General features: G+C 40.6%; 1 protein-coding gene across 6 annotated transcripts in view; it reads left to right on the top strand.

Moving 5' to 3' along the window:
* The window catches only part of MED12L (mediator complex subunit 12L), a 325,613-nt gene that overhangs the window by 32,140 nt on the left and 266,039 nt on the right, over positions 1-27,434 (top strand). For all 6 annotated transcript variants that reach the window (XM_059163744.1, XM_059163745.1, XM_059163742.1 and 3 more), the window contains exons 3-5: positions 5,276-5,380; positions 11,625-11,816; positions 16,760-16,919. In XM_059163744.1, the coding sequence (XP_059019727.1) occupies positions 5,276-5,380; positions 11,625-11,816; positions 16,760-16,919 (457 nt within the window). The remainder of the gene's footprint in view (positions 1-5,275; positions 5,381-11,624; positions 11,817-16,759; positions 16,920-27,434) is intronic.

The following is a 27,434-nucleotide window of genomic DNA, read 5'->3' as shown; positions in this document are numbered from 1 at the left end:
TCCCAGTCTGAGCCCTCAAGGTGGTGGGTGGACTGCTGGACCCACACATCCACTGTGCTATGTCCCACCAGGGGCGGGGCTCTTGCTGACACTGACGTGTGAAACTCAGGGCTTCCTAAATGCAGAGCTTCTGGGTCCCGTGGCAGGGGCAGGCCTCTCGAGGGTAAAGGCGGCCCTCTCCTTAGTGCCCAGTGGGAATGATGTGGAAGCCTATGGGGGCTGTTTCAGTTGTTGCCGTGGTTGCAGTGCCAGGACCATTTAGTGGGGTGGCACACGTGTGCTAAGTGCTCAAGGGAAACTTGCATCCCACTGGGCTGTCCCATGTGCCACTGGACCATCTCAATCTCATTATTTTCCTTTCTATTCCAGGTGGGAATCTGTTTACATATGATCTCAAAGTACTTTTTTTGGCAGGATTTTAACATACATTTACTATACACTGTGTTTCTGAAGACTATAACTTAGTATTAATATATTTGGAGATTTATTTTATTAGTTTGAAACTTTACTAAGAATTGGCCTTTTCAGAAAAGTTGTATCATGCTGCTCTGGTCTTTTTTTTTTTTTTTTTTGAAGATTTTATTTATTTATTTGATAGAGACGGAGCATGGGCTTGAGCACATGGGCTTGAGTCTGCTTCCAGAGGGAGAAGCGGACTCCCTGCTGAGCTGGGAGCCCCATGAGGGTCTGGGGCTCCATCCCAGGACCCTGGACTCATGACCTGAGCCAGAAGGCAGACACTTAACTGTCTGAGCCACCCAGGTGTCCCTGTTCTGGCCATTCAAAATGGCAATAGAACACAAATGACGTCTGCATTTGTAGTTACTTCACTGTGATGATTCAAGAAACAAACACAATATCTTCGTTTCCTAGGGCCCCACTTCTCAAAGTTTAAAGTGCCACAAATTACCTGGGGATTTGTTGAACTGCAGAATGTGTGATTGGGGGATTTGCATTTGCATTGTGATTGAGATTTTGCATTTTCAACAAGCCCTACTTGATGCCACTGCTGCTGGCTGCTGGCCAGTGGACTGAGCTTTGAATGGTAAAGGTCTAGTGTTGTATGCCTGAGCATATTCAAGTACCTCTGTTGTTATAACTTACTTTAGAGAAAAATTTTAGAGTAAGGGCATTATATTGATTTTTTTAAAAAAAGATTTTATTTATTTATTTGACAGAGATCACAAGTAGGCAGAGAGGCAGGCAGAGACAGAGGGGAAGCAGGCTCCCTCTAAACAGAGAGCCGGGTGCGGAGCTCGATCCCAGGACCTTGAGATCATGACCTGAGCCAAAGGCAGAGGCTCAACCCACTGAGCCACCCAGGTGCCCCCAATATATTGATTTTTAAAGAAAATATTGGTATTGGATAGTTACTGTTTATGAAATTTCGTTTCTGACTCAGAAACCCCCCAAGGATGGTGCTTTGGGTAGGTGGGGTGAGAGCCACTGCTGTGTGATTAGGAAGATTTATCACAAATACAAATGGAATTACAGGCCCCAAAGTCAAGGGAGAGTAATTCAGGATGTTTATTATGTTAATTGTTCAAAATGGGTTATCATTCACTTATTTGTTCTTTCTTTTTTTTTTTTTTCCCCCCAAGTAGGCTCTATTCCCAATGTGGGGCTTGAACTCAGGACCTGAGACTAAGAGTCCACACTCTACTTACTGAGCCAGTCAGGCGCCCCACACTTATTCTTTCAACCAATGTTTATTGAATACCTATGTGTGCTTTGTGCCAGGCACTGCTTTATGTGCTTGGCATGTGTCTCTGAACGAAATAAAGATCCTTGGTTTCATGGGTCTTATGTTCTAGTGGGCGAAACAGACAGTGTACATTGTAAGTACAGAGCATTTTAGGTGATACTGAAAGACCTGCGGATCCCCTTACCCAAGAATCCAACACTGCCACTGGATGCAATCAGCAAGAGGTTTATTGTCACGCAGGTACCGGCGGGTGGTCGGCAGCTCCAGCTAACCGAGCACCCCGACCGGAGTGAAGCAGGGTCTTTTATAGGAAGGTACAAACAAGTTTTGGGTGGGGCGCAACTGATTGGTGGACAGTTTGAACTTTTGAAAAAGGCATACTTGGAGTTTGCGGGTTGGCTCCAGGGACCCGCGCGCCCGAAGAGAGCGGCGGGAGGGGGGAATAAGCTGATTGGTTATGAGGGCCCGCGCGCGCGAAAGGAGAGGTGGGGAAGGGGGAAGGGAGGAATGCCATCATGGCGTCTCTATTATTTCTATAAGCCACGCGGCTAGAGAAAGGCAAAAGAGCAATTAATAAGCAATTAATCACACAATCGATAACCTAATTTCATACCTAAAAGCCAGCAGTTTACAGAAAAGCAAACAAGCAGTTAGTTATCCTATCTATCTACTAGGGGAGGGGTCTTTCTAGGAGAGGGGTCTTTCAATACGTGCTATGGATTATTGGAAGGTTAGGAATGCTGGGGGTGAAGAGAACAGGGTGAGCAGTCCACTTGTAAATAAGGTCATCAGATTTCTCATTGAGAATATGAAATTTGAGCAAAGACTTAAGGTGGTTATGTAGTTGGCCATAAATACCAAGGGAAAACAAACTAGGCTGAGAGAACGGACAGTCCAAAGGCCAAGAGGCTTGAGGCTATCCAGCAGGCTTGCTTGGGGAACTGCAAGGAGACCATTGTGGGTGGAGTAGAGCCAGCTAAGGCAAGTGTGGTTAGGAATGAGGTGAAAAAGGTAATAGGGGCTGGATCACACAGGGCCTTGTAGGACGTCATAGGGCCTTGCTTCTACTTTAAGTTGAGAAGTTAATGCAGGTTTTGAGCAGGAATAGCATGATCTTAAGTTTTAAAAAATCTCCCTGTGGCTGCTGCATTGAAAATGGCTTTCGGTGGGGCAATGGTAGAAGCAAGAAAACCAGGTAGGAGCCGTTGCAGTGTCCAAGCATGAGACGATGGAGGGGCCCTGATCCGGAGAGGCCATTGGTGATGGTGAGAAAGGGGGTCGGATTCTGGATGTATTTTCGTGCAGTTTAGAATACAAGATAAAGTTCTCACAACTCAAGGCTTCTAGTAGTCAGTACCTGTGTGGATCTTAATGTGAGGAAAATCTGATATGGTCGACAAATAAGTAACCATGGTTCCATGTTCTTTTCCTTCCGAGGAGGTGTCTGCATTGCTTGTAGGCGTGCCTTTGTTTGCAGGGCCTGGCTCGCCAGGCTGGGGGTTAGCCGTTGGTATGCCGAGTCGCGAGTTAGAGTACCTTTAGAACAGTGAGTGCAGCAGCACCAAATGGGACTAACTGGTCCTGAAAGCATCACGTGTTTCCTGTTGATTAGGCCAGAACGTATTTTTAGTAAAAACATACGCTGTTACTCAATTAATGTTTCTTGTAATACTCTGATGGTGAATCAAAGATTAAAAATTCAATTTTCTCATCCCATTCCCTGTCTGATCCCATTTGTCCCTCTTCTTTCTGAGACTCTGAGACTACAGAAATTTTGTTAGCTCACTCGCTTTAAGTTGACTAACACCTTTCTGACTTCAAATATGCATTATGTCATTTTGCCCTAGATTTTCAAATAATTGGTTTGAAAATGTGGGAGCAGTTTGAGATGTGTTGATAGGTGTATGCAACTCATTTTCTGTGCAGGTCACGATTTCAGTGACCTTTGTGCTTGGAGGAGACTTGATTATCATAGAGCTAAACTTCCTGTAGCGGGGTCTTTTTGAAAGCTTGCCAAAACAGTGGCTTGCCAAGATGTTAGGTAGAGTACACACACAATTAAGTAAAGTTACATGGCACGTCTCCAGGAGACCTTGGCTCTCAGCCAGGCTGACCTTTCAGGTGCTTATATGTCATAAACTATTTTGTCCTAAGGCTTCCTGCTTAATCACAGCTGTGATTTTGATTATTTGCTTTTTTTGCCTTTCTTCAGTTTACACTTGCAGCAATTACTTATGAAGGCAAAGTATATATTCTTATTCTTGTGCTGTGAGCAGCATTACCCCAGCGGTTACTAAACCTTTTCTTGGCTTAGAGTGACGGGGAACAGAAGGTAGCTTCATTTACTCAAACCTTTCCCTTGTATTCTTTCAAGTCTATATTTTAAGAACTCTGATTTAGTTCCATAGCTGAATGATTTGGGCAGGGCAAGGTCTTTTTTTTTTTTTTTTTAAAGCTTTGGGCTATTTCTGATGTGTTGTGACCTTGGGAAGAAAAGTTCTCCTGGATCTATCCAGTAGGAGATGTTTTTAAGGAGAGTATGAATTGTAGCTATGTATTTTTAGACTACATTTTCATATGGCATTTGTACTTTGGTGGCATGGAGTTATGGAAATTTCTCTTCGTAGTCTTGGGTTGAGAAGACTGTATTTCAGTGCTGGCTCTGTCCTGTTAACTGTGCTGGCTTAGTGAGCCTCATTTTTCTAATCTGTAAATGGGCGTGAAGATACATGTGTACATTTACCTTAGAATTTGGTAAAGATCAAGTGAGCCAAGGTGTATGGAAGAATTTTGCAAGCCCTACACTTCCCTTCAGATGCTATTGGTCATGGTGCTGCAGTTATCACAAAGCTTGTGCTTATGAACCCTTCATTTCTGTCTTTAACTTGCTGTGGGGTCATGGATAAGTGGAGTGAGCCATTTTTCTTGAACATAAAATAGGGATGTGTATAGGGGCTGGCAGGGAAGGGAGAGCCCAACCATGGGATCTCTAGAAACAATTTTAGTATACAAATTCTGTGACTTTATGTTTGTGCGTATGTGGGGGATTTTAGCTCATTTTTTACTTTTCCCAACTTATTAGTTAAAAATTTTAAACTTAACAGAATGAGAGAACAGTATAATGAGTACCTCCACATGCCCTGTATTCAAGATAACAGTTGTTAATATTTTGCCACATTTGTTTTTATATCTCTCTGTACATTTGTATATTGATTTTATTTATTTACTTATTTGTTTAAGATTTTATTTGTCCAGAGCACACAAGCAGGGGGAGTGGCAAGCAAAGGGAGAAGCAGGCTTCCCATGGAGCAAGGAGCCCAATGCAGGACTGCATCCCAGAACCCGGGGATCATGACCTGAGTCGAAGGCAGATGCTTAACCGACTGAGCCACTCAGGTGCCCCTGTGTATTGGTTTTAAATCTTCAGTTTCTGCTCTCTTTGGTGTGTTTTCAACAGTTCTGTTCCACAAAGTATAGCATAGTCTCATAGTCATTACTCAGCCCTCAGTATGCTGGGTAGAGTTAGAGCTTTTATGTCTCTTTGATTAATTGATACCTTTTCTTGAACAGGATGAACTTACTGCTGTGAATGTAAAGCAAGGCTTCAACAATCAACCAGCCTTTACTGGAGATGAACATGGCTCAGCCAGAAATATTGTAATTAACCCATCAAAGGTAATGCAAATTGTCTGTTTCCTAAAACTTATGAGAAAGTGTGTGTGACACCCTTGATAGTGAATGCTTATAAATTACTGTTATTTAAAACCACAATCCGTATTCAGAATTCTCCAGAATATCTTGTGTAAGGTCTTGCCCTAGGACCCAATCAGGGATCATGCATTGTATTTGGGTGTCCTGTCTCTTTCATCTATTTTTTAAAAAATATTTTATGCATTTATTTGACACAGAGAGAGAGAAAGAGAGAGAGAGATCACAAGTAGGTAGAGCTGCAGGCAGAGAGGGGGCAGGAAGCAGGCTACCTACTGAGCAGAGAGCCCAATGCGAGACTTGATCCCAGGACCCTGAGATCATGACCTGAGCCAAAGGCAGAAGCTTAATCCGCTGAGCCACCCAGGGGTCCCTCTCTTTCATATATTGTAATCTGGTACAGTAAACAGTACTACTCTCCATCTTTGCTCATGTTGTTATTTTTGGGAAGTGGAGGGGCTTTCGAAAGAGCTTCTGTCCTGTTGTCTTTTTTTTTTTTTTTTTTAAGATTTTATTTGAGAGAGAGAGAGAGTGAGCACAAGTAGGGCAAAGGACAGAGGGAGAAGAAGCAGGGTTCCTGCTGAGCAAGGAGCCTGATCTGGGACTGGATTCCAGTACCCTGGGATTATGGCCCAAGCCGAAGGCAGATGCTCAGCCAACTGAGCAACCCAGGCGCCCCCAGTTATTTTCCTATATTCTAATCCTGCATTCTAGGTTTGTTTTACTGTTTTTTCATAAGATTCAGGTTATATATTTTTGGCAAGAAGACCATATTGTGTATCAGAAGACATGCAGTGCCAGTTTGCCCTGTTATTGGTTGTACTACGTTTGATCATGGAAGATAGTGTCTGCTGTCACTTTACATTGTAAAAGTAGTTGTCTTTTCCTTGTAGTAATCTCTGTAGGGTGATACTTTGAGACCAAACGAATATGCTATTCTTTGATACAATTTCATCTTGTGATTGTATCATCAATTGATAATGCTGGCTGAATGAGTTATTTTTCTGGTGGTTGCAAAATGCTGCTTTTCCAGTTGTTCTTTCTAATACATCTATTAGTTGGCATTCTTTTGTGAAATAACACCCCATTTAAAAATTTATTTCTATTTTTTATTGTTTCAAGTAGGCTCCACGTCCGATGTGGGGCTTGAACTCTTCACCACCTTGAAATTAAGAGTTGCATGCTTTCACAACTCAGTCATCCAGGTACCCCAGACACTTCCATTTTTCTTTTTTCTTTTTTTTTTTTTTCATTTTTCTTTTTTTAATGTAATCTCCACACCCAATATGGGGCTTCAACTCAGGACCCTGAGATCAAGAGTTGGATGCTCTTCCCACTGAGCCAGCCAGGTGCCCTGACATCCCATTATTATTATTATTATTATTATTATTATTATTATTATTTTAAGATTTTATTTGTTGATTTGACAGAGAGATCACAAGTAGGCAGAGAAGCAGGCAGAGAGAGAGAGGAGGAAGCGGACTCCCCACTGAGCAGAGAGCCCGATGTGGGGCTCCATCCCAGAACTCTAGGATCATGACCTGAGCTGAAGGCAGAGGCTTTAACCCACTGAGCCAGCCAGGTGCCCTGACATCCCATTTTTTAGTATCACTTTGAACTCCAGGACTCTTTTAAAATTTGATGTGTCATCTTTTCTCTTTTTGATGTTTAAATTATCTCTCACTTGGCCAGGGGGCGCCTTTAACCTACTTCTTGGGTGCTTTTGACATCCCCATCATTCTTTGAGACTTCCTTACCTTTGATATAGTAACATATTACAGATTCATGTTCTTTCTGTGCGGCAGCCCAGGGCTGGAGACTTGGCATGCTCCTTGCAACTAGAGTATCATAACTTCTAGGTCTTTTCAGTGGACAGAGATGGGAAACAATGTAGAGATTTGTTTCTTCTCTTCTCCTGTCTTGTCTTCTTTTTCTTCCTTGCATCCATCTACCTGTGCTTACCCAATACCCCAGGGTTTTTCCTCTTTCCTGTCCCATCTTTGTATTTCATTTCTCCCAAAGTGAGAACCCTTTTAGTAAATTCGATATATTTATTTATTTACTCTGTCTTACAATACACATAAAAAAGTTCCAGAATAAACTATAGTAATGCTACTCCAACCACAAAATTACTATGGAAAATTTATAATTTTTGTATTATACTTTTTGTCGTTAGACTAATTTTCATATAATCAGAATGTTGTGTTAAAAATTTTCTTGAATTAGGGACGCCTGGGTGGCTCAGTTGGTTAAGCAGCTGCCTTCGGCTCAGGTCATGATCCCAGCGTCCTGGGATTGAGTCCCACATCGGGCTCCTTGCTCCGCAGGGAGCCTGCTTCTCCCTCTGACTCTGCCTTCCATTCTGTCTGCCTGTGCTCGCTCTCGCTCGCTCTCTCTCTGACAAATAAATAAATAAAAATCTTTAAAAAAAATTAAAAAAAAAATTTTCTTGAATTAAATCTCTTTTCTGTGTGGTTATATTAATAATCAATATTTAAGTGGAATTATTTGCTTCTTTTTGTATTCTTTTAAGGTTTGGTTTTTCTCCTCCTTTTTGAGTTATTTTTATTTTCTGAATATTGAAATACTTCTGTTAAATTGAAAGCATTACACAAACGAAATCAAACAAATGTACTTTCTTCTCCTTCCCCAGAGATAACCACTGTTAGAGATTTGTGCATAATTTAAGATCTGTGTGTGCACATGTACACATAAACACAAGTATACTTGACAATTTGCTAATCAACTGAAATACATAAACAATGTGAAAGAAAACAGATGCATTTTCTGCAGATAACCTCATCAACTGAACATAGTATTTTTTTGTTCTTTTTCCAATTTTCATACACTTTTTAACATCACAGTCATAATTATATCTATGTTGTAATTGGTTTTCTTTTTTTGAATTGTGGTAGAATATATGTAATATGAAATTTACCATTTTACCATTTTATTTTATTTTATTTATTGGAGCCTAACACAGGGCTTGAATTCATGACCCTGAGATCAAGAGTCAGATGCTGAACCACGCAGGTGCCCCTTAACATTTTAAAATGTACAGTTCTTTGGCATTAAGTGCATTCATATTGTTGTGTAACTTGTCACCACCATCCATCTTCAAAATTTTTTTGTCTTCCAATTTTTTTTTTTAAAGTAGCATTATTTTGTAAGTGCTTTTCCTTTAGGCTGAAGTATTCATATTCATAATTATTAATGGACAGATAACATTCCATCATTTATGCTATAATGACTAGAAACTGTTGGTATATACCAAGTAGACTGTTGCCAACTTCTCATGGTTACTTATGAAGAGGGTATAGTCATATTTGAATGTACAGCTTATGTTCTTTTGGATAAATTTTCAGAAGCATACTTACTTGGGTAGTAGGCATTTTAGTCTCTTTAGGCTGCCATAACAAAATACCACAAACTGGGTGGATTAAGCAACAGAAGTTTAATTTTCTGAGAAAAAAATTTATTTTCTCACAGTCAGGGTGGCTGGTAGTCCAAGATCAAGGTGTCAGCAGGTCTGGATCCTTCTGAGGGCTCATTCCTTGGCTTGTGCAAGCCTGGCCTCTTGCTCTGTCCTCACAGGTTCTTTTCTTGATGTATGTATATTGGGTGTTTCTTCTTACAAGGACACCAGTCCATTGGATTAAGCCCTGCCCTTATGACTTAAGTTGACCTCAACCTCTTTAAAGGCCCTGTCTCCAAATACAGTCACATTGGGGATTAGGTCTTCAGCATACGAAGTTTGGGGGAACACAGTTCAGCCCATAACAGTACGAATGCTGTGTGTCTCTTATGTGAGCTGCCAAATTGTTCTGTTGTATCAAGTTTTATGTCAATTTAAATAACTGAATAAATGGAAATAACACCCATTACAGCTTCTGCTGCCAATCCTTCCGGTGAGATTTACTCAGGGATTCAAACCTTCTGAAGGGAATTTGAGCTTATAAATATGGAATACATGAACTATAGTGTAGTCCCTAAACTTTTTTCCATTTTCTTCTGAAATGAATTACTTTCAAAATCGCTTTGGTTGGATGGAAACAAGTTTTAAATTAAACTTTATCTCTCCTACCTTGTCTGGGGGAGTGCAAATTGGTATGAAGCTTATGGAGGACAATTTAACAATGCTGATTGAAATTATAGAATTGTACGATCTGTTTTCTGGAAATTTATCTGAAATCTGTAGCTGTACATGGGTGAGATAACAAACAAGTTATTCATTTTAATGTGATTTGTAATAGCAGAAGTTTAGGGAAAACACTCCAAATGTCCAGTTACAGGGGTTTGATTAAATACAATGTGGTACACCCACACAATACATTTGTGAAAGTTAACAAGAAATTCTCTGTATACAGATGTAGAAGGCTCTCAGACGTTTACTAAATGTACACAAAGAGGAATACATGTAAAAAAAGAGAAAGTAATATATTCATGTTTGTGTATGTTATTCAACCGAAGAAACACTGGAAAAGACATAATTATGAAACTAACCAATGTGGTTACTTGCAGAAGTAGGCATTGGGACTTGGGGAATGAGACTCTACTTTTTTAGGTTTGGAATAATGTGAATATAAAATTCAGTGTATGGTTATGTTTTGTTTTGTTTGTTTGTTTTTTTGCTTTCTCTTTATTAGGGAAGTTTGACTTGGTTTGCAGTGTGCAGTGGTTCCTGAGGTTTGTTAGAATGTAAAATGCACATACAGTAACATGTTCCATTGTTATTAAATACAAAAATACAATCTGCATAGCAGATTGCTAACTATTTTTAAAAAAATCTTTATACCTTTGTTTATTATGATTAAAATACTCCTATATAATTGCAAGTAAGAGACCTTTTAAATTTAAACAATTGGTGTAAGTAGGGGTTTTAAGTTCTTGGTATAAAGACCAAATATTGATTGAGAGATTTAAAATTAAACAATTTGCGGTTGGCTGCTTTTTCCTAAACAACTGGTTTTGCTAAATTTTTGCATTTAATCTAGTTCCTGTTTAAACATTTTGCAAACATTTTCTTAAGAAAACACACCATGAAGTTTGTTGGCGAAAAAAAAAAAATAACAAAGCTCAGCTTTTTTTTCCTAATTCTAATTTTTTATTACCATATTATATTAAACACACCAAATAGACTTTTTTTTTTTAATTGTCCATAAATCACAAGGGTCGAGGAATTCCGTTAACAGTAGGAAAAAGTGTACTAGTTTTCTACCCTGGTAGATAAACTTGACTAATTGTTTACAACTGTGTTCCAATCTACACACTAATTGTTTCTTGACTCATGAGCATTAACTAAGGTAGTGATTCTTATTGTGCTTCACCAGGGTAGATATTTTATTTTAATCATGGTTGTCACTGTCTGCTAACCTGACTTGTTGTTTGAATCATATTAGTAAACAATTCCCAGGGAGTGAAATAGATTCTTGGAAATTCCAACAAGTTTTCTGTGGATTCACTTAATTTTTAGTTATTTATCCCTTTCCTTCTGGGGTCTTTCTTCCTCTTTTGTCCTTCTTTAGTTTGATTAATATGAAGATGCCACAGACATTCACAGGAACTCTCTTTGCTACTTTATTCCATTCAGAGCAGGTAACACTAGCTTTCTCTTGAAACCCATGTACTCCAACTTAACTTGGCAGTCCAGTTAAAAATGTTGAATACTTAATTTAATTGAACCGTTTGTAATTTTCCATTTAAATAAATTTTCTAAACTATTTTTAAAAGCACTGAGTATAAATATAGAATTTTCCTTTCCAAAACTATATGCTATTAAGATGAAAACAGAAAAAGAATGATTACTGTGTGATTACTAGACTTTCTGCTTTTGTGTGCAACACCTCTCAGGAAACACATTCTCTCCAAATGTGGATGTAGTCTGAAAAAGAAGTACAGCTGAAGATTAAAGCAGAACCCATTGTCTTGAAATTTATTCAGGATGTAATTAATTTCATCTTCTCAGAGATTTTCAAAGGCTCTTCTTTTTTCCTTGAACCACTTGTTAATAGTGGAACAAAAATGCTGTGGGGGTTTTTGCATTATGTTACTATAAGGAAATCACAACTCTTGGCTTCAAGGACTTAAATTGCCATTTTATTTTCTCATGGGCTGCTTAAAGATATTCTCCTAAAGCAAAAATGAAATACTACTATACATTACTAACATACATACTGTCTTCAAACTTCTTTTTTTTCTCTCGTTTCCACAGATTGGAGCTTATTTCAGCAGTATATTAGCTGAGAAACTAAAGCTTAACACTTTCCAGGACACCGGAAAGAAGAAACCACAAGTTAATGCTAAAGATAATTATTGGCTGGTTACTGCTCGATCCCAGAGTGCAATTCATAGTTGGTTCTCTGACTTAGCAGGAAATAAACCACTTGCTATTTTGGCAAAAAAGGTATCAAGTATTTCTTACATTGTTTTAATTATGGTCTTTAGAAATCACGATGTTGGAGCTAATGTCCAAGTATATACTTCTTTCCCCCGTTCTTTCAGTGTCAGGTATACTGAACCAGGTGTGTGCTGCACGTGTGCTGTTTCTCCCTTTATTTGGATGGCAATGTGTTTCCTAGCACATCTTGACCTAAACGTTCCACACAGGAAGCAATTTATATGGACTTTATTTATTTTTCAAGATTTTATTTATTTGAGAGCGAGAGAGTGAGTGAGCAAGAGAGCAAGCACAAGCTGGGGAAGAGGTAGAGGGAGTGGGAAAGGGAGAAGCAGGCTCCCCACTGAGCAGGGAGCCGGAAGTGGAACTGGAGCCCAGGACCCTGGGATCATGACCTGAGCTGAAGGCAGCCACTTAACTGACTGAGCCACCCAGGCGCCTCATGTAGACTTTGGGTAGACGAGTTTTTAATTTTATTTTATTTTATTGTTTTTAAATATTTTATTTATTTATTTGACAGAGAGACACACACTGAGAGGGAGAGGGAGAAGCAGGCTTCCCGCTGAGCAGGGAGCCCGATGCAATTCGGGGCTTGATCCTAGAACCCTGAAATCATGACCTGAGCCGAAGACAGATGCTTAATGGCTGAGCCATCCAGGTGCCCCTAGACGAGTTTTTTAAATCGAGAGAAGGCAATAAGACTTCATTGTATTTTCGGTTTCCTTAGGCCAGGATGTCAGAATGTGTCATTCAGAAATTCTTGCTTTGATGTTACTTCCTGGACTTGAAAAGTACCAATCCAAATGCTTTAAGCTAAGCCTTCTTCCTAACAAGTAAGATAGCGATTCTGGGTGTGCTTGAAAAACTTCTTTGAAAAAGTTTTAGAACAGATCTCTGTCTTCTTGCACACCTTTGAAATCATTCCACGTGTCTTTCTCATCTGGCCTAAAACCCTTTTGTCGTAAGGGTGTCCATCTTCTGTTCTTGATAGTGCTATTAACAAGTGTGATGCAGGCCTGGTTTAAAGCAGAGCTCCTTTCTGTATTTGTTTTCTAAAGCAACTTTCTGAAAATAGCCTGTAGCTCCCATTGGCTTTCTTTGGTCCTAGTGCCGCTGTGGCATTGTGTTGCCTTGTGATTAAAGGCAACTGAAACCCTTGAAAAGCACAGCCATCAGCATAATTGCCTCTTGTTACTCAGGTTGTACCTATCTTAACACAGGCTGAACCGTGTGGCATTTCTTTCCTGGCAGTGAACATGTACCAGGGGGCCCACGATGACCTGTAAATTGTATCTGAAGGCCCTATCAGTCGCAGGGCATCCTTTGGTATTTGATGGCTTTCTATCAATAGTTCACACCCTCCATGTTGGGGCGGACCTTCAGTTCCCATGCAGCCAGCCTGACATCTTTCTTTCTAGGTTTTCCTTTTTTTTTTTTTTTTTCTTAAATTTATTTATTTGTCAGAGAGAGGGAGAGAGAGCGAGCACAGGCAGACAGAATGGCAGGCAGAGGCAGAGGGAGAAGCAGGTTCCCTGCCGAGCAAGGAGGGACTCGATCCCAGGACGCTGGGATCATGACCTGAGCTGAAGGCAGCTGTTTAACCAACTGAGCCACCCAGGCGCCCCATCCTTTTTTTTTTAAATAGCTTTTAGAATTCCTTTTTTGAATATTTCCTGAAAGCAGATACAGGTGAGAAATTGATGCCCTTGCTGTATGGGTGTAGTGGCTGCTCATCTTTGAGGAGGGAAATGAATCACAGTGCAGTGTATTAGCTATTGTTCTCTTTATTAGGAGCTGCCTCTGGCCAAGTCAGGTGTTCCTCAGGTAAGCCCTGACGTTAATTCTGTGCAAAGTTAAACTTTTTTCTTTTCTTTTTTTCTTTTTTTTTTTTTTTTTGGACTATTTACTGTGCCCTGAAGTAGTCATTTCTTGCTTGGGCTTTTGGAGAGTCCCTCTGTTTTCCCCTCTTCCCTCCTCAGCATATCATATTCCTGAGATGGCAAAAACTCTTATAGAGCTGGGTCAGAGATTGTGTTCTCTGCATGTTCTTCATACTAGATGGTTCAAATACTTCTTTAATTTCTGGTATTTATCTATCAGGTGGCTTAATGCAGGCAGCCTTAATTTTCCTGCTAAAATCGTGAGTCCTCTTCCAGCTCTGTTCTAGAGTTCAGAGTAGTTTCCTGTTTGGGATAAGTCAAGTTTCTGGGCTTGATTTTCCATTGCTTTACAACTCAGCACTCCCAATATTTAACCACGGAGAGGTCAAGAATGGCCAGTAAAAGGCCTTTTAACTCAATCATGGTCATAGGTAGATTTGGAAAAATAGACTTATAGCCTCTAGGGATATCCTTCTGGCTCCTGGACAGTTCTCTAGGTAGAACAGGTTCACTTCAGGTGACATTGATTACTGTGGTCTCTGGAATTTCCTTTTGCCTCTGCATCTGCTTGGTGAACACAGAGCGTGTTGACAGTGATGTTCATCCGAGGGGAAAGGCGCTACAAGGTGATACAGCCCTTTTGTGGATGAAAAACCATCACATGCTAGGTGTCTTAGTTTCCATTCCCTGCTTAGATGCAGCTCTAGCTTGATTCAGAAGCGAAACAGCTGTCCATTGATTGCCTACGTTCAGTTACAAGATAAAGCCAGATGGTTTCTTTGCTCCAAATGGAATCCATGACTGTAAGAAAAGTATGACTTCCTATAAACTTCGTATAAACTATGTCACTGTAAACATAATTTCCTTCCTGAGTTGGTCCAAACTGTAAATTTGATAACACCATCAATACGTGTCTTCTTCCTTATTTAAATAACCTTCACATATGTTCTTCTGAATTTTAAATCCCTTGATTTGAGTCAACCATGTCTTATGGGGTTCTGTCAATAAGGACAATGAGCTGGCATACCTGCCTTAGCTTGTTAATGGTATGACCTATGGCTTAGTTCTATTTGCTGTTTCATCGAAACATTTTGTATGTTTAAATTTTTATTTTCCTTCTGTCAGTTGTTTGTTCAAAAGAAATCCTTTGAGCATGTATAAAAGAACTATTAGTAATGTTTCTTCAGAGATGCTACATTTAGTTTTTTGCATTTGCCTAATTTTTTAGGCCTTGATCTTGTACTCTGTTCGTTCATCTGAATGAGCGGAAACCTGACCTTGACAAGTAAAATTTAACTCTCATACTATATGTTCTAGTGAAAAGCAGCAGCTCAGGTCTTGCACTGAGTATATAAGCCTGTGCTTTTCTTGTCCCTGGCTTCAGCAATAGTCTATAAACCCAGAATCTTGTGCTGCATGAAAGACGTGCCTTGTAAACAAAATTTTCAGGAGATTTTCTTGTTAAAATGTCTCACTGTGGTCTGCAGAGAGGAAGACTTAACAGCTTTGGCCTGTGTGACTTTCATCTCCCTATTAGGTATGTTTTTGAGGTGTAGCTGCCTCTGCCATGGCAGTTATGTTTAAAGTCAGCACCCAAGGCAGGAACCATACGTGACCAAAAGTCTATTAAATTGCGCATGAAAGACAGTGTATGGACAGCTGCAACTCAGTGTCCAGCCAGACAGCTTTTCCTTCAGCACTGGGGTAGCTTGAATGTTTCTTTGCTAAGAACCAAGTGAAATAGGTTGTTTTAAAGGGCTGTGTACAAAAACAGTTTCTCCTTTAATTTTGGGATCACACTTGGTTCCAAGCCTGTGAACAGTCAAATTTACAACGTATGAGTGATGCAAAATATCTACTGTCTAAAGGAGGATTTGACTAAGAAAAATGCCATGCTGTAACAATCAGCTGCTTTGAAGTTTTTTGATATCCACCACAATATCAAGCTGGAGTGTGGCCCATAGAGACCAGGGCTCTTGATAGCCATGGTTGCAGTGTCCTGGATCCTTTTAGGACAGGGTCAGGTCCATGGCTTGGAACATACTTCGTCCAGTACCCAGAAATCTTTGGAATTGGTAACAAAATAAAAACTGTTCTAGTTTTGATATATGCCATTCTTTTACTTTACCCTTCTAATCACCCTGTGGGGTGGACAGGGTTGGGTTGGTATTATCACATTCATAAATAAAGAGCCGGGGAGGCTGGGGGCTAGGACCAGAGCGCAGAGGTGGTAGGGGGAGTAGCGGATGCTGACTGCTCCCATTCTGGGCACCATGGCCGAGGTCCTCTGTCCACTGTTGTACTCTACATTCATAAATGGAATAGATCATATGTAGATGACTGGCCTGTTCCTAGGGTATTTATGAGGAATTCTAGAAGAGTGGGATAACTCTTTGAAACATTCAGTGGTATGTTGGGATACTAATTTGCTAAATAGTATACCTTCGCCGTTTAGAAGAAATAATGAACTGCCTCAAGTGCCTACTTTCTACCAGTGAATTAATTAACCAGCTATTTCTAGCTCAGTGTTTATTAGGCAGATTGATTGATCCATCATTTTGGCCTCTATTTTAAATTTTGGGCTAAAGGCACTTTAGAAGCTTTCTAGAAATTGTTATTATGAATGTTACAGCCAGAAAGCTTTATACCCCCCTCCTCCCAAAAAAGTGTTCTTTGATGAAATGTGGAGTGGGCACAATTTTTCACTTGATCATCCCTTCCGGTTTTGAGATAAAACTCTTTGGAGTACTGTCATAAAATTATTTTTCCTATTTTGTTGATGAATAGCTTTCAGCATCTGAGAATTTGAAAGTAATTTGTTTTTATAAATAAGAGAGCACAACTGATAAAACTGTTGTCAGTGTGTTAAACATAGTTTTGATTCTTTTAATGAATGTTTGCTTAAAGTTTTTGGTTTTTAAGCTGAATGTGCTGTTTGAAAATCCATCAAGGATATGCTTTCTTAAAGGCAGCAGAGACTTAGTGTCTTTCTTTTGCTTTCCGTTTCTGTAGGTTGACCTCATGATGAACATAGTATGTGATTTTTATAAATATGTTATTTCTTTTTAGGTTCCAATCCTTAGTAAAAAAGAAGATGTTTTTGCATATTTAGCTAAATATTCAGTGCCAATGGTTCGAGCAACGTGGCTGATCAAGATGACCTGTGCCTATTATTCTGCTATTTCTGAAGCTAAAATTAAGAAACGTCAGGCTACTGATCCTAATTTGGGTAAGTGAGAGAGGACTATACATTTTGCATTTCATCACGACTATACCAGGAGTTGTTGCTGGCAAGCTCTAGCCAAGGCCCAGTGAGGTGAATACTGAGGAGGTCCATGGGAGGCTAGAAATCCCTCATGGCACGCAGAGGGCTCCTTGTTCACCCGGCCCAGGATCCCGATTCCATCAGCAAATCATTGCTCTTACCTCCAGAATATGTCCTGCATCTAAACGCTTCTCACCACCAGAGCTGCTGGAGCCTGGTTCATGCCGCTGGCATCTCTTGGCTGGATACGGTGGCGGCCTCCCAACTAGTTTCCCTGCTTTTCCCTTCTGCTCCTTGTATTGTTGGTTCTAGATTACTACGTTGATCACTAAGCCTAAATCCAATCACATCATGTCCCTGTTTATGCCTCATCAATAGCTTCTTACTACCTTCTTACTTAAGATGAAGATCCAGAATTTTTTCCTGTGGCCACCGAGGCCATCTGTGCCTTGCTGCCTCTTTCTGTGATGTTCTGGTCACATTGCTTTCCTTCTCCCTTCTGATATGTCACACTTCGTCCTTTCTGAAGGCTTCTGCATTTCTTTTCATCTGTACTTGGGCTGCTCATCTCTCTGGCATTGCCACGTCTCCTCTTCTCAGAGCCTTTGGCTCGAAGGCCATTTCCTCAAGAGGTTTGCTTTGGCCACCTACCTAAATAATATTCCTCTATCCCCCTTCTGCCCATTTGTGTTCTTGGGTATTCTTATTTTATTCACAGCTTGTTTCGCTATCGGAAATTATCTTGAAAAAAATTGCTGTCTCTCTCACCCCTCTCTCGCACCTGCACTGACCCATGATCATGGTAGGTATTTGTTGAAAGAACTGAAGGTAAATTGTTTTGAGTCCGTCTTCTCTCTTTTGGTGACTAGACAGTGACTCCTTGAGGTGGTGCTAAAACATGCTTAGTAAAAGACTGGATTCTCCACTAAAGAATTACACAAAGAGCAGAAGATTACACATAAAGATGTCCACTCAAAGATTAGGTTTATAAATAATTCCTTATGAAATGGAATTGTGCTTATGATTTTATAAGGGGGACCCCAGCTACAAGGCTCTGAGGAGCAGGGTCAGAAAGTGCAAATGTCCTCAGATGCCAGGCAGTGTCCTAAACAAGTGAGTCAAGGTGTGAGGTTATTGGGCGTGGTGGGTGGTCCTGGGGAACTGGACAGTGAAGCCCACTCTAAAAGCACGGAAAGTTAATCAAAACAAAACAGAAAACATGGCTCGATTCCATGCCTGCCACATTTTGAGCTCAGGTTTGCTAAAACAAAGATGAACTGTATTTCAAAGTTAACAAAACTGTATTGTGTGTATATGTAAACGAATAGGGGAAAAGAATCCGCAAAGTGAGTAGTGGTGATCTCTGAGTGCTGTTCTGGTAGCAGTCATGTTAACGCTATGCTTGAGATTGTTTTCATCAGCTTCTTATTTTATAGGGAGAGACCAAAGAAATGCCTCCTTTTTTAAATTACTGAAGCTCTACATTCTTATATTTGCAAATAGTGTCAAAATAGACACAATAAAAATTCAAGTTGCTTCTCTCCTTCATATTTTCCTTCTCCAACTTTTCTTCATTCATATACAAAAACACGTATATGTGATTCATATATATATATATATATATATATATATATAGACAGAGAAAGAGAGAGTGCACGCATGCACAAGCGTGGGTGAGAGCGAGAGCATTTATTAATACTTCTCTCCAGAGTCTGAATATCTAGTTGCTTACTAGCATCCTCTACTTTGATAACAAATGGGCATCTGAAATCTAGTATATACAATCAAAATCTTGATTTCCCACTATCCCTAACCTTGCTCCTTCTTTCTTCAGTCTTCTCCTTAGTAAATGTTCTATGTAGTCACTGGGTGGATAAGGATAAAAGCCCTATTGTCATTTTGGGCTTTTATTTTTCTCTCAAAATTCTACATTCAGCCTCTCAGCAGTCCTGTCAGCTTTACTTTGAAAGTCCAGTCCCAGCCCAAGAATGTCTTCCTCCTCCCACTGCTGCTGTCCTCTGGTTTGAGCAACCACCTCCACCTTTGCCAGAGCTGTGGCACTGGCCTCTAGCTGGTCTTGGTTTCATTCTTCTCTAATGACAGCTTTCTGCTCTGTAGCCATAATGTTCCTGCTAGAACTTAAGTCGTGTTGCACTTTATGCTCAGAATCTGCACTCCGATGTGTATCGCCGACTGCTCATGCTGGCAGCGGCCTCTCCTTCCAGCCTCCAGATGTCCGTCCGCCTCCACACACTGCGTGTTAACCCAGATGGCACTTCCTACAAGAAGCCTTCTCAGATCACTCCAGCCAAAATGTCCTCTCTCCGTCACTATCTCTTCATAACTTAGTACCACCTACCATGTTATATTTTAAATTTTATTGATTACTTAATGTACACTCACTCCCAACTGTAACATTTCTGCCTGAGAAGTGGTCAGACTTGTTCCATACTAAATCTCCTAGGAGAATACCTGGCATACAGAAGGTGTTCAGTAATTTGTAAGATAAAGGAATAATGAGGTCTGAAGCGTGTGGGTCTTTGTCCCAGTTCATAATCCTTGACCCTTGTAGCATCACTAATTATACAGACCACTCCTCCTTTCCTAAGTCCTTTTCCTGGTTTTGTAACTTGTTCTGTCAGTGTTTTCCTTGAGATTTTAACCGTTGTAAGAAGGGGGGAAAGCTGATCATACAGGAATGATTCTGCCCAATGAGACAGAATTTTAGGACAAATAAAAGTCTGATAGATCCTCATCATTTGCAAAGAACAATTAGGTAGAATTTTTAGGAGTCTCAGATAGGAGTTTATCACCAGAACCACATGATTTCCTCTACCAAATGGAAGGAAGCCTAGCTCCAGTTTCTAGCTAAGAACATCAGAGACTACTTGCCTTCATTACTTTCATCATTAATTTCCTTATTAGTGTAACCAGTTAGTTGTGGGGGAGGGGGATTATTTTGCATTTTTCTTCCAGAGCTAAAATTTTTATTATTTGCATACCCATGACAGATTGTAGATTAAGTTCACCTACTAGCTGTGTTTTCTTTTGTAAGACACATAACACAGGTGAATCTGTTTTTTTGACTCTGTTTAGAGAGTATTACAGCTCATTGTTGTTGTTGTTGTTTTTTTTTTTTTAAAGATTTTACTTATTTGAGAGAGAGGGAGAGAGAGAGAGAGCACGAGAGGGGAGATGGTCAGAGGGAGAAGCAGACTCCCTGCTGAAAAGGGAACCCGACCTGGGACTTGATCCCGAGAGTGGGATCATGACCCGTAGCTCATTGGTCTTTATGATTATCCTTGTGGTTTTTTCTTTTTTTCTTTCTTTTTTTTTTTTTTAAATAGCGTAACTGGGCAGGTGGTGGGTACAGAGGGGGAGAGAGAATACTGAGCAGATTCCACAACCAATGTGGAGCCCAATGCAGGGCTTGATCCCATGACTCTGAAATCATGATCTGAGCCAAAAACAAGAGTTGGTCACTTAACTGACTGAGCCACCCAAGCACCCCTATTCTTGTGCGTTTGTAAATGTGAATGTCAAATCCATGAAGAACGAATGTCTAATATACCATTTCTTGTGGTGGAGTATAAAAACTTTGACCTAAAAAATGCTTAATGCTAAATATAAGAATATTTTTAAAAAATGCATAAATTTGGGGAGTTGATCCCTAACCTCTTAGGTCCAGCATCTTGGGAAGAGCTTTGGGCTTTAGTCACTGCAGCTCTGCACTAAGTGACTACTGACTTAAAGCAGAATCCTTAGTCTCTCCCTCCAGCAGTCTTCTCAACCTTGATCCGATCCAATCCATGTTGCCTTTCATTTCATGTCTTCTTAGTTTTCTTTTAATCAAGAACAGTTCTTTGGCCTTTGCTTTTCTCGATATTTTTAGAGGGGCTGGACTGGCTATTTTGTAAGATGTCCCTTGGTTTGCATTTATTCAGTTCCTCATGACTAGGTTCAGGTTATGTACTTTTGGTAGGAATACCATGGAAGCGATGCGGTAAGCCGCTCAGTGCATCGGATTACATTGTCCTGGTACTGGTGGCGGTAACTTTGATCTTTTGGGTAAGGTGGTGCCTCCTGGGTTTCTTCACTCCAAAGCAATGCTTTACCTTTTGTGGTTAATAGCTAATTTAACTATGTGTAGATATTTACTTCATTTTTCTGTATTCTTACATGTGTTGTAAAATGCATGTAGCATACTATTTTTTTTTTTTAAGATTTTATTTATTTTTTATTTATTTGACAGACAGAGATCACAAGTAGGCAGAGAGGCAGGCAGAGAGAGAGGAGGAAGAAGGCTCCCTGCTAAGCAAGAGAGCTTGTCCCAAGACCCTGGGATCATGACCTGAGCTGAAGGCAGAGGCTTTAACCCACTGAGCCACCCAGGTGCCCCTAGCATACTATTTTTACTGTCTGCTGAGAGCACATGGTTTCAGTGATCTGATCTTGGTTTTCTGTCACCCTGTTACACCTGATAACCCCTCACTCTCTGCTTTGTCTTAAGCACTTTCTTCAGCTTCTTTAAGCAAATTCTGCAGTACATTTAGAAGCATTTGGCTGTGTAGACCTAGCCATAATGTAGCAAGTTTCACATTCCAAGCAAGCTATACAGCCAAGCAACTACACACATATGTATGTGTTGAATTGGATTAAATTGCATACACTGCAGAAGATTAACTTTGCAGTAATAGGTTCTGTGTTCTGGCTTTGATGGTGAAAAGAATCATTCAGCACATTTGGGGCAAGATTGACTATCAAGTGTCACCTTTTCCTGGCAGTGGTTTTATGACTTCTGTTGTCTTGATGATTGTTCTTAGGATTTGTAAAGTGTTTTCAGTAGAAATGGCCTTTATTCCTTTGTAATAGAAACATATGCTTTATTTTCAGTTCCCACATTCAGTGTTGGAACAGAGCTATAAAGCACTGCTGTTTGATTTTATTGAAGAGAGTTTTCCCTAAAGTTAAGTGGGCTAACAACAACAAGGGAGTAGGCCCGTCGTGTAAATTCTTTAAATGAAGCAACACAGAGATTGTCACTATCATTATGCAAAGAGTTACAGATCTAAACTGTGGATTAAATGGGTTACTGCCCTGGGGAGCTTACAGCAGGCAAAGGCCTCCCCAGTATAGTGTGTACCCCAAAGTGAGAAAAGTGAGAGGGGCCTTGGGTTCTTGGGTGAGTTTTCATGTGTCATTTCAAGGCAGGTAAAGAAATATTTGACCTGGACATACTGTAACATCAGGGCAGAGATTTTAAAGTAGGGCAGCTTAGAGGAAGGTGTTATAATTCTCAGCCCTTATGAAAGCCAAAAAGCAAGATGTTATAGGTAGACAGGATGTTTAGAAAATGCTATCAAATAAGTTAGTGTTACAGACTCCAGGGAAAGAACCCCAGATGTAAGGTAGTTGGTTTCAGATATTTTTTAGAGTTGAGTGAAGTTTTGTTTTTAAAATAAGATTGTTTAGTCATGTTAAGATTTTTTGAGCTCCCTAGAGAAAAGCATTTAAAATGGGCTAGCTAAGACTTAAAAAAGTAAAACTTAGAGTTAGGAAATGAAGGAAAGTCTTAAACAGACTAGGAGATATGACTGTAGAGTAAATAACGCAGACTTTGTGCATTGATTTGTAGGAATGTTCCATGGAGGAGTCCTGTTGTTGCTAAGCCAAGTCATCGGAACTGTGGCGCTTACTGCCATCATTGCTGTCATGGTGGCGGTTAGCATTTCTTGAGCAGTTACCAAATGCCCCGCACTGTAGAGAGCAGGAACATGGTGCTTCTTCCAGTGTTAGACTGAATTAACTCTGGACGTGTGCTTTGAAAATGATGTCCGTTACTTGAGGGAGCTTTTCAGCTTTGGGCATTCCTCATCCCTTTGCTGTGTTTCCTGTTGGCTCATGTGGGAAGAATCCATCCCTCTCTACGTCTCCCAGGACTTCTGTGGTGTGCTGGGATACCACATCCCCCATTTCTTAGTAACTGTCTCGAGGTTCTGTGTACGTTTTCTGATTTATTCTGATACTCTGTGAGAGAGATACTTTATTCCCATTTCACAGATGGGAGCATGGATGTGCGTGTGGGTGCGCAAAGCCCCTCAGTGTACGTGTCCAAAGTAGGTTCAGGAGCCTGTGCTCGACAATGCTGGTCAGTGAGGACGGACAGAGAATGTAATCATTGCCCTCTAGGTGTTCATGGTTCGGGGTGGGGCGGATAGCCACACAATCCAAGTATAAGGAAGAGAAGGGAGAGCGGATCGTGAAATGAATTAAATGCAGAGGGAGTCCCAAGGACAGGAAGCCACGGAGATCCACAGAGAAGTGACGTTTGACTACCGTTTTGAAAGAAGAGGCGTTTCGACAGAATTGGGGGAGGTTGTGCAGGGAAGGGCACTTCTGGCAAACAGATGGTGTCTGCAGAGAAACAGGGTCCTCAAAGAGTTGGATTTGTGGAACTGCCAGGTGTTTTCTCCTCTTGTGCATTAGTTACCAGTGGGGCGGTGATAGAAGGCCGTGAGGAGCTTGTGTGCTAGGGGTGCGAGAGTTCTCGCTGGGGGATGGTGGGCACCCAGGGGAGGACCTCCTAGTACTATTACTGTTGTAACACTTCTCCTAAGTTTCTTCTCTATAACACGGGGAGAGTTATAATTGGCAGTACCTTCTAGGGCAGAAATGAGTCAGGCTTCTAAAGGCTTTGGGACAGTTCCTGGCGCATAGTAAATGGGCAGTAAAGGTAGACCAACTACTTGCTGCAACTGCTAGGCAATATTTATTATACCATAACTAGCCGGTATTTATTAGTTATTTTGTGTATTGTGCTGAGAAGTTTACAGATACTGTCATAATCTTGCAGTGTGGGTTCTGTTATTCCATTTCGTATATGAGAGACCTGAGCCTCAGAAGTTAAGTAACTGCTGGGGCTCCTGGGGGTGCAGTTGGGATCATGAACTGAGCTGAAGGCAGACGCTTAACCGACTGAGATACACAAGCGTCCCTCAAATAAAAAAATCTTAAAACAAGAGTTAAGTAACTGCTAGCACAGTTGGAGCTGGACTCACTAGGTGCTTGGTCTTTCCTCCTTGTTGTGACGCGGGGGTTGCTAGGGGAAAGTGGGGGTTGCTAGGGGAAAGTAGTAGTGCAGGTCGGGGCCCCTTGGAGGCAAGAAGCATCGCTGGGAAGAAGGGTGCTGGCAGGAAACAGGCTGCAGGATTTCAGGGTTGTGGGCAGCATCAGAGGAATCAGAACCCTTATTTTTAGGGGTGCCGGGGGGTACAGGCAGAGCATAGCAAAGTCCAGGGTGCTATAGAAACTTGAGGAAGATGAAATTGCCTGCATGAGGAGCAGCTCTAATTCTGGCTAGGAATTGTTGGGCGTTCAAGATGGTGAAAAGTGACAAGACCTATCATGAGCCTGGAGTCTTTCGGGGCTCCAGATCGGTTAGAAGACGCTTAAGATGCTTCGTGGTTGAACTCCCCAGGGAGCTGCCTTGTTGACACTCCGTTGTTTCCTCTCTACCCCTGAGGTTTTGCTGGGACAGGCATTTGTGTTGGAGGATAGACTTTTCTTGGTTGACTGTCCTCTCGGAACCACTATCCTGATCACCCCCAAAACACAGGGAAGAAGTAGCCACCCTTCTTGCACACGGGGTAATTAAATTGTGACATATTCACTGAGCCGTTTGGGCTGCTGAAATAAACGCTGCTGAATACATAATTGACAGTCTGGTTTCTTATCTAAGCCAGCCAGCTTACTTTCACTTCAAGCCCTTGAAGACATTGCAGCACTAACTTTTTTGACTCCAGGGACAAGCTTTTAGTTTCAAGTCAAGATTGCCTCCACATTCTCACAGTGTTCCTCATATCTGGTTTGTCATAAAAGGACTATCTGATTTGCTTACTATGACAATAACCCTGAAGATTAGACAGACGTGCTTGTATAAGTGTTTTAAATTCATTCTGTTCTTAGGCCTGAAAGGTAGGTTTTAATTGGTGGGGTACCTCTGGCTACCTGGATAAAAAATTCTGTAGTATAAGGATTAGGGCCTGTAGGCCATGACTTTGGCACCTGCCACTATCCCGTTCCCCAGAAATTGAGTTAAAAGTTTTAACATCTAATGATGAACCAAGCCCCAAATCATTATTTTTTGGGGAAGGGCTTGATGTTGGCATTCTCCCGTAAAAATGAGCTTTCTCTTAACAACTGTGATAAATTTTAATTCTTTATAAAAAAGGTAGAATAAATGTTTAATTCTTTTCCTTTGATTATGAATTTTCAGAGTAAGAATTGCTTTATATACATGGTTAGTGATGGTAAATGAGTTTCTCTGTTTGTTTTTCTTTTTTTTTTTTGTTTCTTTTTCTTATTTAAAGAAAAAAATTATCTTTAGTCATTGGGATGGAATCGCGGATTATCCGTTCAGCATTTTACAACCAGCTAACACTCATTCTTCATTTTAGTGTTTCGATTGTCCAAAAATTTAGCCAGTGGAAGAACTTTCAAGCTTTTTATATCCTTTTTGACATGACACCTTTTTGTCTTAGAACACTGTCTTGTAGTTTGGCACAGAAAGATGTCCCAGGCTCATCTTTTTCTGCTTCAGACCTGCAGGCAGTCATTTCCCTAAGGAATCGTACTTCTTTCTAGTGGGGAACGGTATTGAGAAAGCAAGGTCTGGGTGCTGAAGGTGCTTGTCGGTACTAGGTTGTGTGGCATCTAGGCTCTGTCTGTGGATGGATGGAGACATGCATGTCTGTGTATGTGGCGCATATGTGTTGGAGTTTATATTCTGTTTCCAATTAATCTCTAACCTTTCCATTTAATATAAAGTACTTTTGTTAATTTTTGATTTTGTGTTTACTTTAAAAAGTTCTGATCAAGTTTAATATGCTGTAGTATCACTCTGCCTTACTTACCCTTGCTCTGTGGAAACCTATGTCTGCTTTTCCCAAAGTAAAACGTTACGGCCTGTTTCAAGTTTGAATGCTAGTGTGTGATAGTGGTCGTGGGGTGTGTGTATGTGTGTGTGTGTGTGTGTGGTCATTAAGTTCTTGATGAAATTAGAGATAATATCTGCCCATGAATCGTTTTGAGTTTCTTAGAAAAATGCACTCAAAGAATTTATATTTCACTTCAGTAAGATTTGAGTTAAAAAGGTTTATGAAGATTTTACTCATTGGGGTAGATGCTGTGAGGAATTTTAACTGAATGGGGGCTGTGCTGTCTCCCTTTAAGGGGCTCTCATTTTTTTGTGGAGAGAAGATGCATCCCTAAAACAGAGAGCAATCGGCAGTACATAATTATCTGCAATCATATCGGAAATGATGGGAGATGAAAAATTAGGGAAGGTTTTCTGAAGGAGTGAAATACGAGCTGGGCCTTGAAGAAGTCTGGCCTTTAAGTAAGCTTTAGGAAAGTTTTTGTTTTGTTTTTTATTGCATCTTCAAAAGTATCTCTTGGTCTTAGATAATTGTCTTCCTTTCTGGCAAGCTGGGAGCAGGCCAGTTAGGTTTCTTGATCTGTGTACTGTATTTTCTTGGTCTTTACTGCTGTCGTTTCTTCTGGTCTTGTTGGTTTGGGGGGAGTTACCTAGTCTTGGATTTACTGTTAAGAACCCATTGCCACTCTGCAGTTTCTCTGTTTTCTAGTCCGTTTTGATGTTGACTCCTGCTTGAAATAACTAATCCCCTTCTGTGGGAAAGTGCTAATCAGAATCCCAATTTCTTTAATATTGGAGTTCTTTGTCCTTCCTGGCTATTGGTACATGCAGATACCTTTACACCTGGGATGTATTATGCAACGAAAATACCTGTTAGACGTTTTTGTAGTTTACAGATGGATAACCTACGTTTTCATTTGGGACACTGCTCACAAAATCTTCCCAGGTTGTTGGGTAGCACCAGTTTACAAATGATGCCAAGAAAATCCAGGGAAAGTGGGAAAACCAGGAATTCCATCCTGGACTTTTGAGTCTTGTTTGCTTTATAGAATTTCCAGGCTGCTCATATGGGTTGAGCGGTGACTGTGGAACTGGGGTGGGGAATGGTGTTGAGGTGAGGTGTGAAGGTGCTTCAGAAGGCTCATTGTTTAATGAGTTTTTATTGTGCATCTTGCAGCTCAATTGCTTAAAGCATCATGGAATTAAAAAAAAAAACAGGTTGTGTGAGATAATTTTTTTTTTTTTTTTTTTTTTTTTTTTTTTTTTGGTTAGTTGCTTATCTATAAGATACAGTATTCAAAGAGGTTAGTAAAGTCTCACAGCACTGTTGTTCCCCACACTGTTTCCCAAGGGTCGCATCACATGCTTCCAAGGGAATTGTTACCAGTTGCTTGTGTATCTTCTGAAATATGTTTGTATGTATGTCTTCAGTGTATGTTCTTATGCTGCTTTAAGACAATTGGTGCCTGTTCCGTACCGGGCATATAGTGGCCCTGTTCTTTTAAAGTGCTCTAGATTACTAACTTTGTAATGACTTACGGAAA

The sequence above is a fragment of the Mustela lutreola genome, chromosome 2, assembly GCF_030435805.1.
Source record: "Mustela lutreola isolate mMusLut2 chromosome 2, mMusLut2.pri, whole genome shotgun sequence".
In the NCBI taxonomy this organism is placed as follows: domain Eukaryota; kingdom Metazoa; phylum Chordata; class Mammalia; order Carnivora; family Mustelidae; genus Mustela; species Mustela lutreola.
Note: the sequence above shows the minus strand (reverse complement) of the source record. Positions and strands in the feature narration are given on the sequence as shown.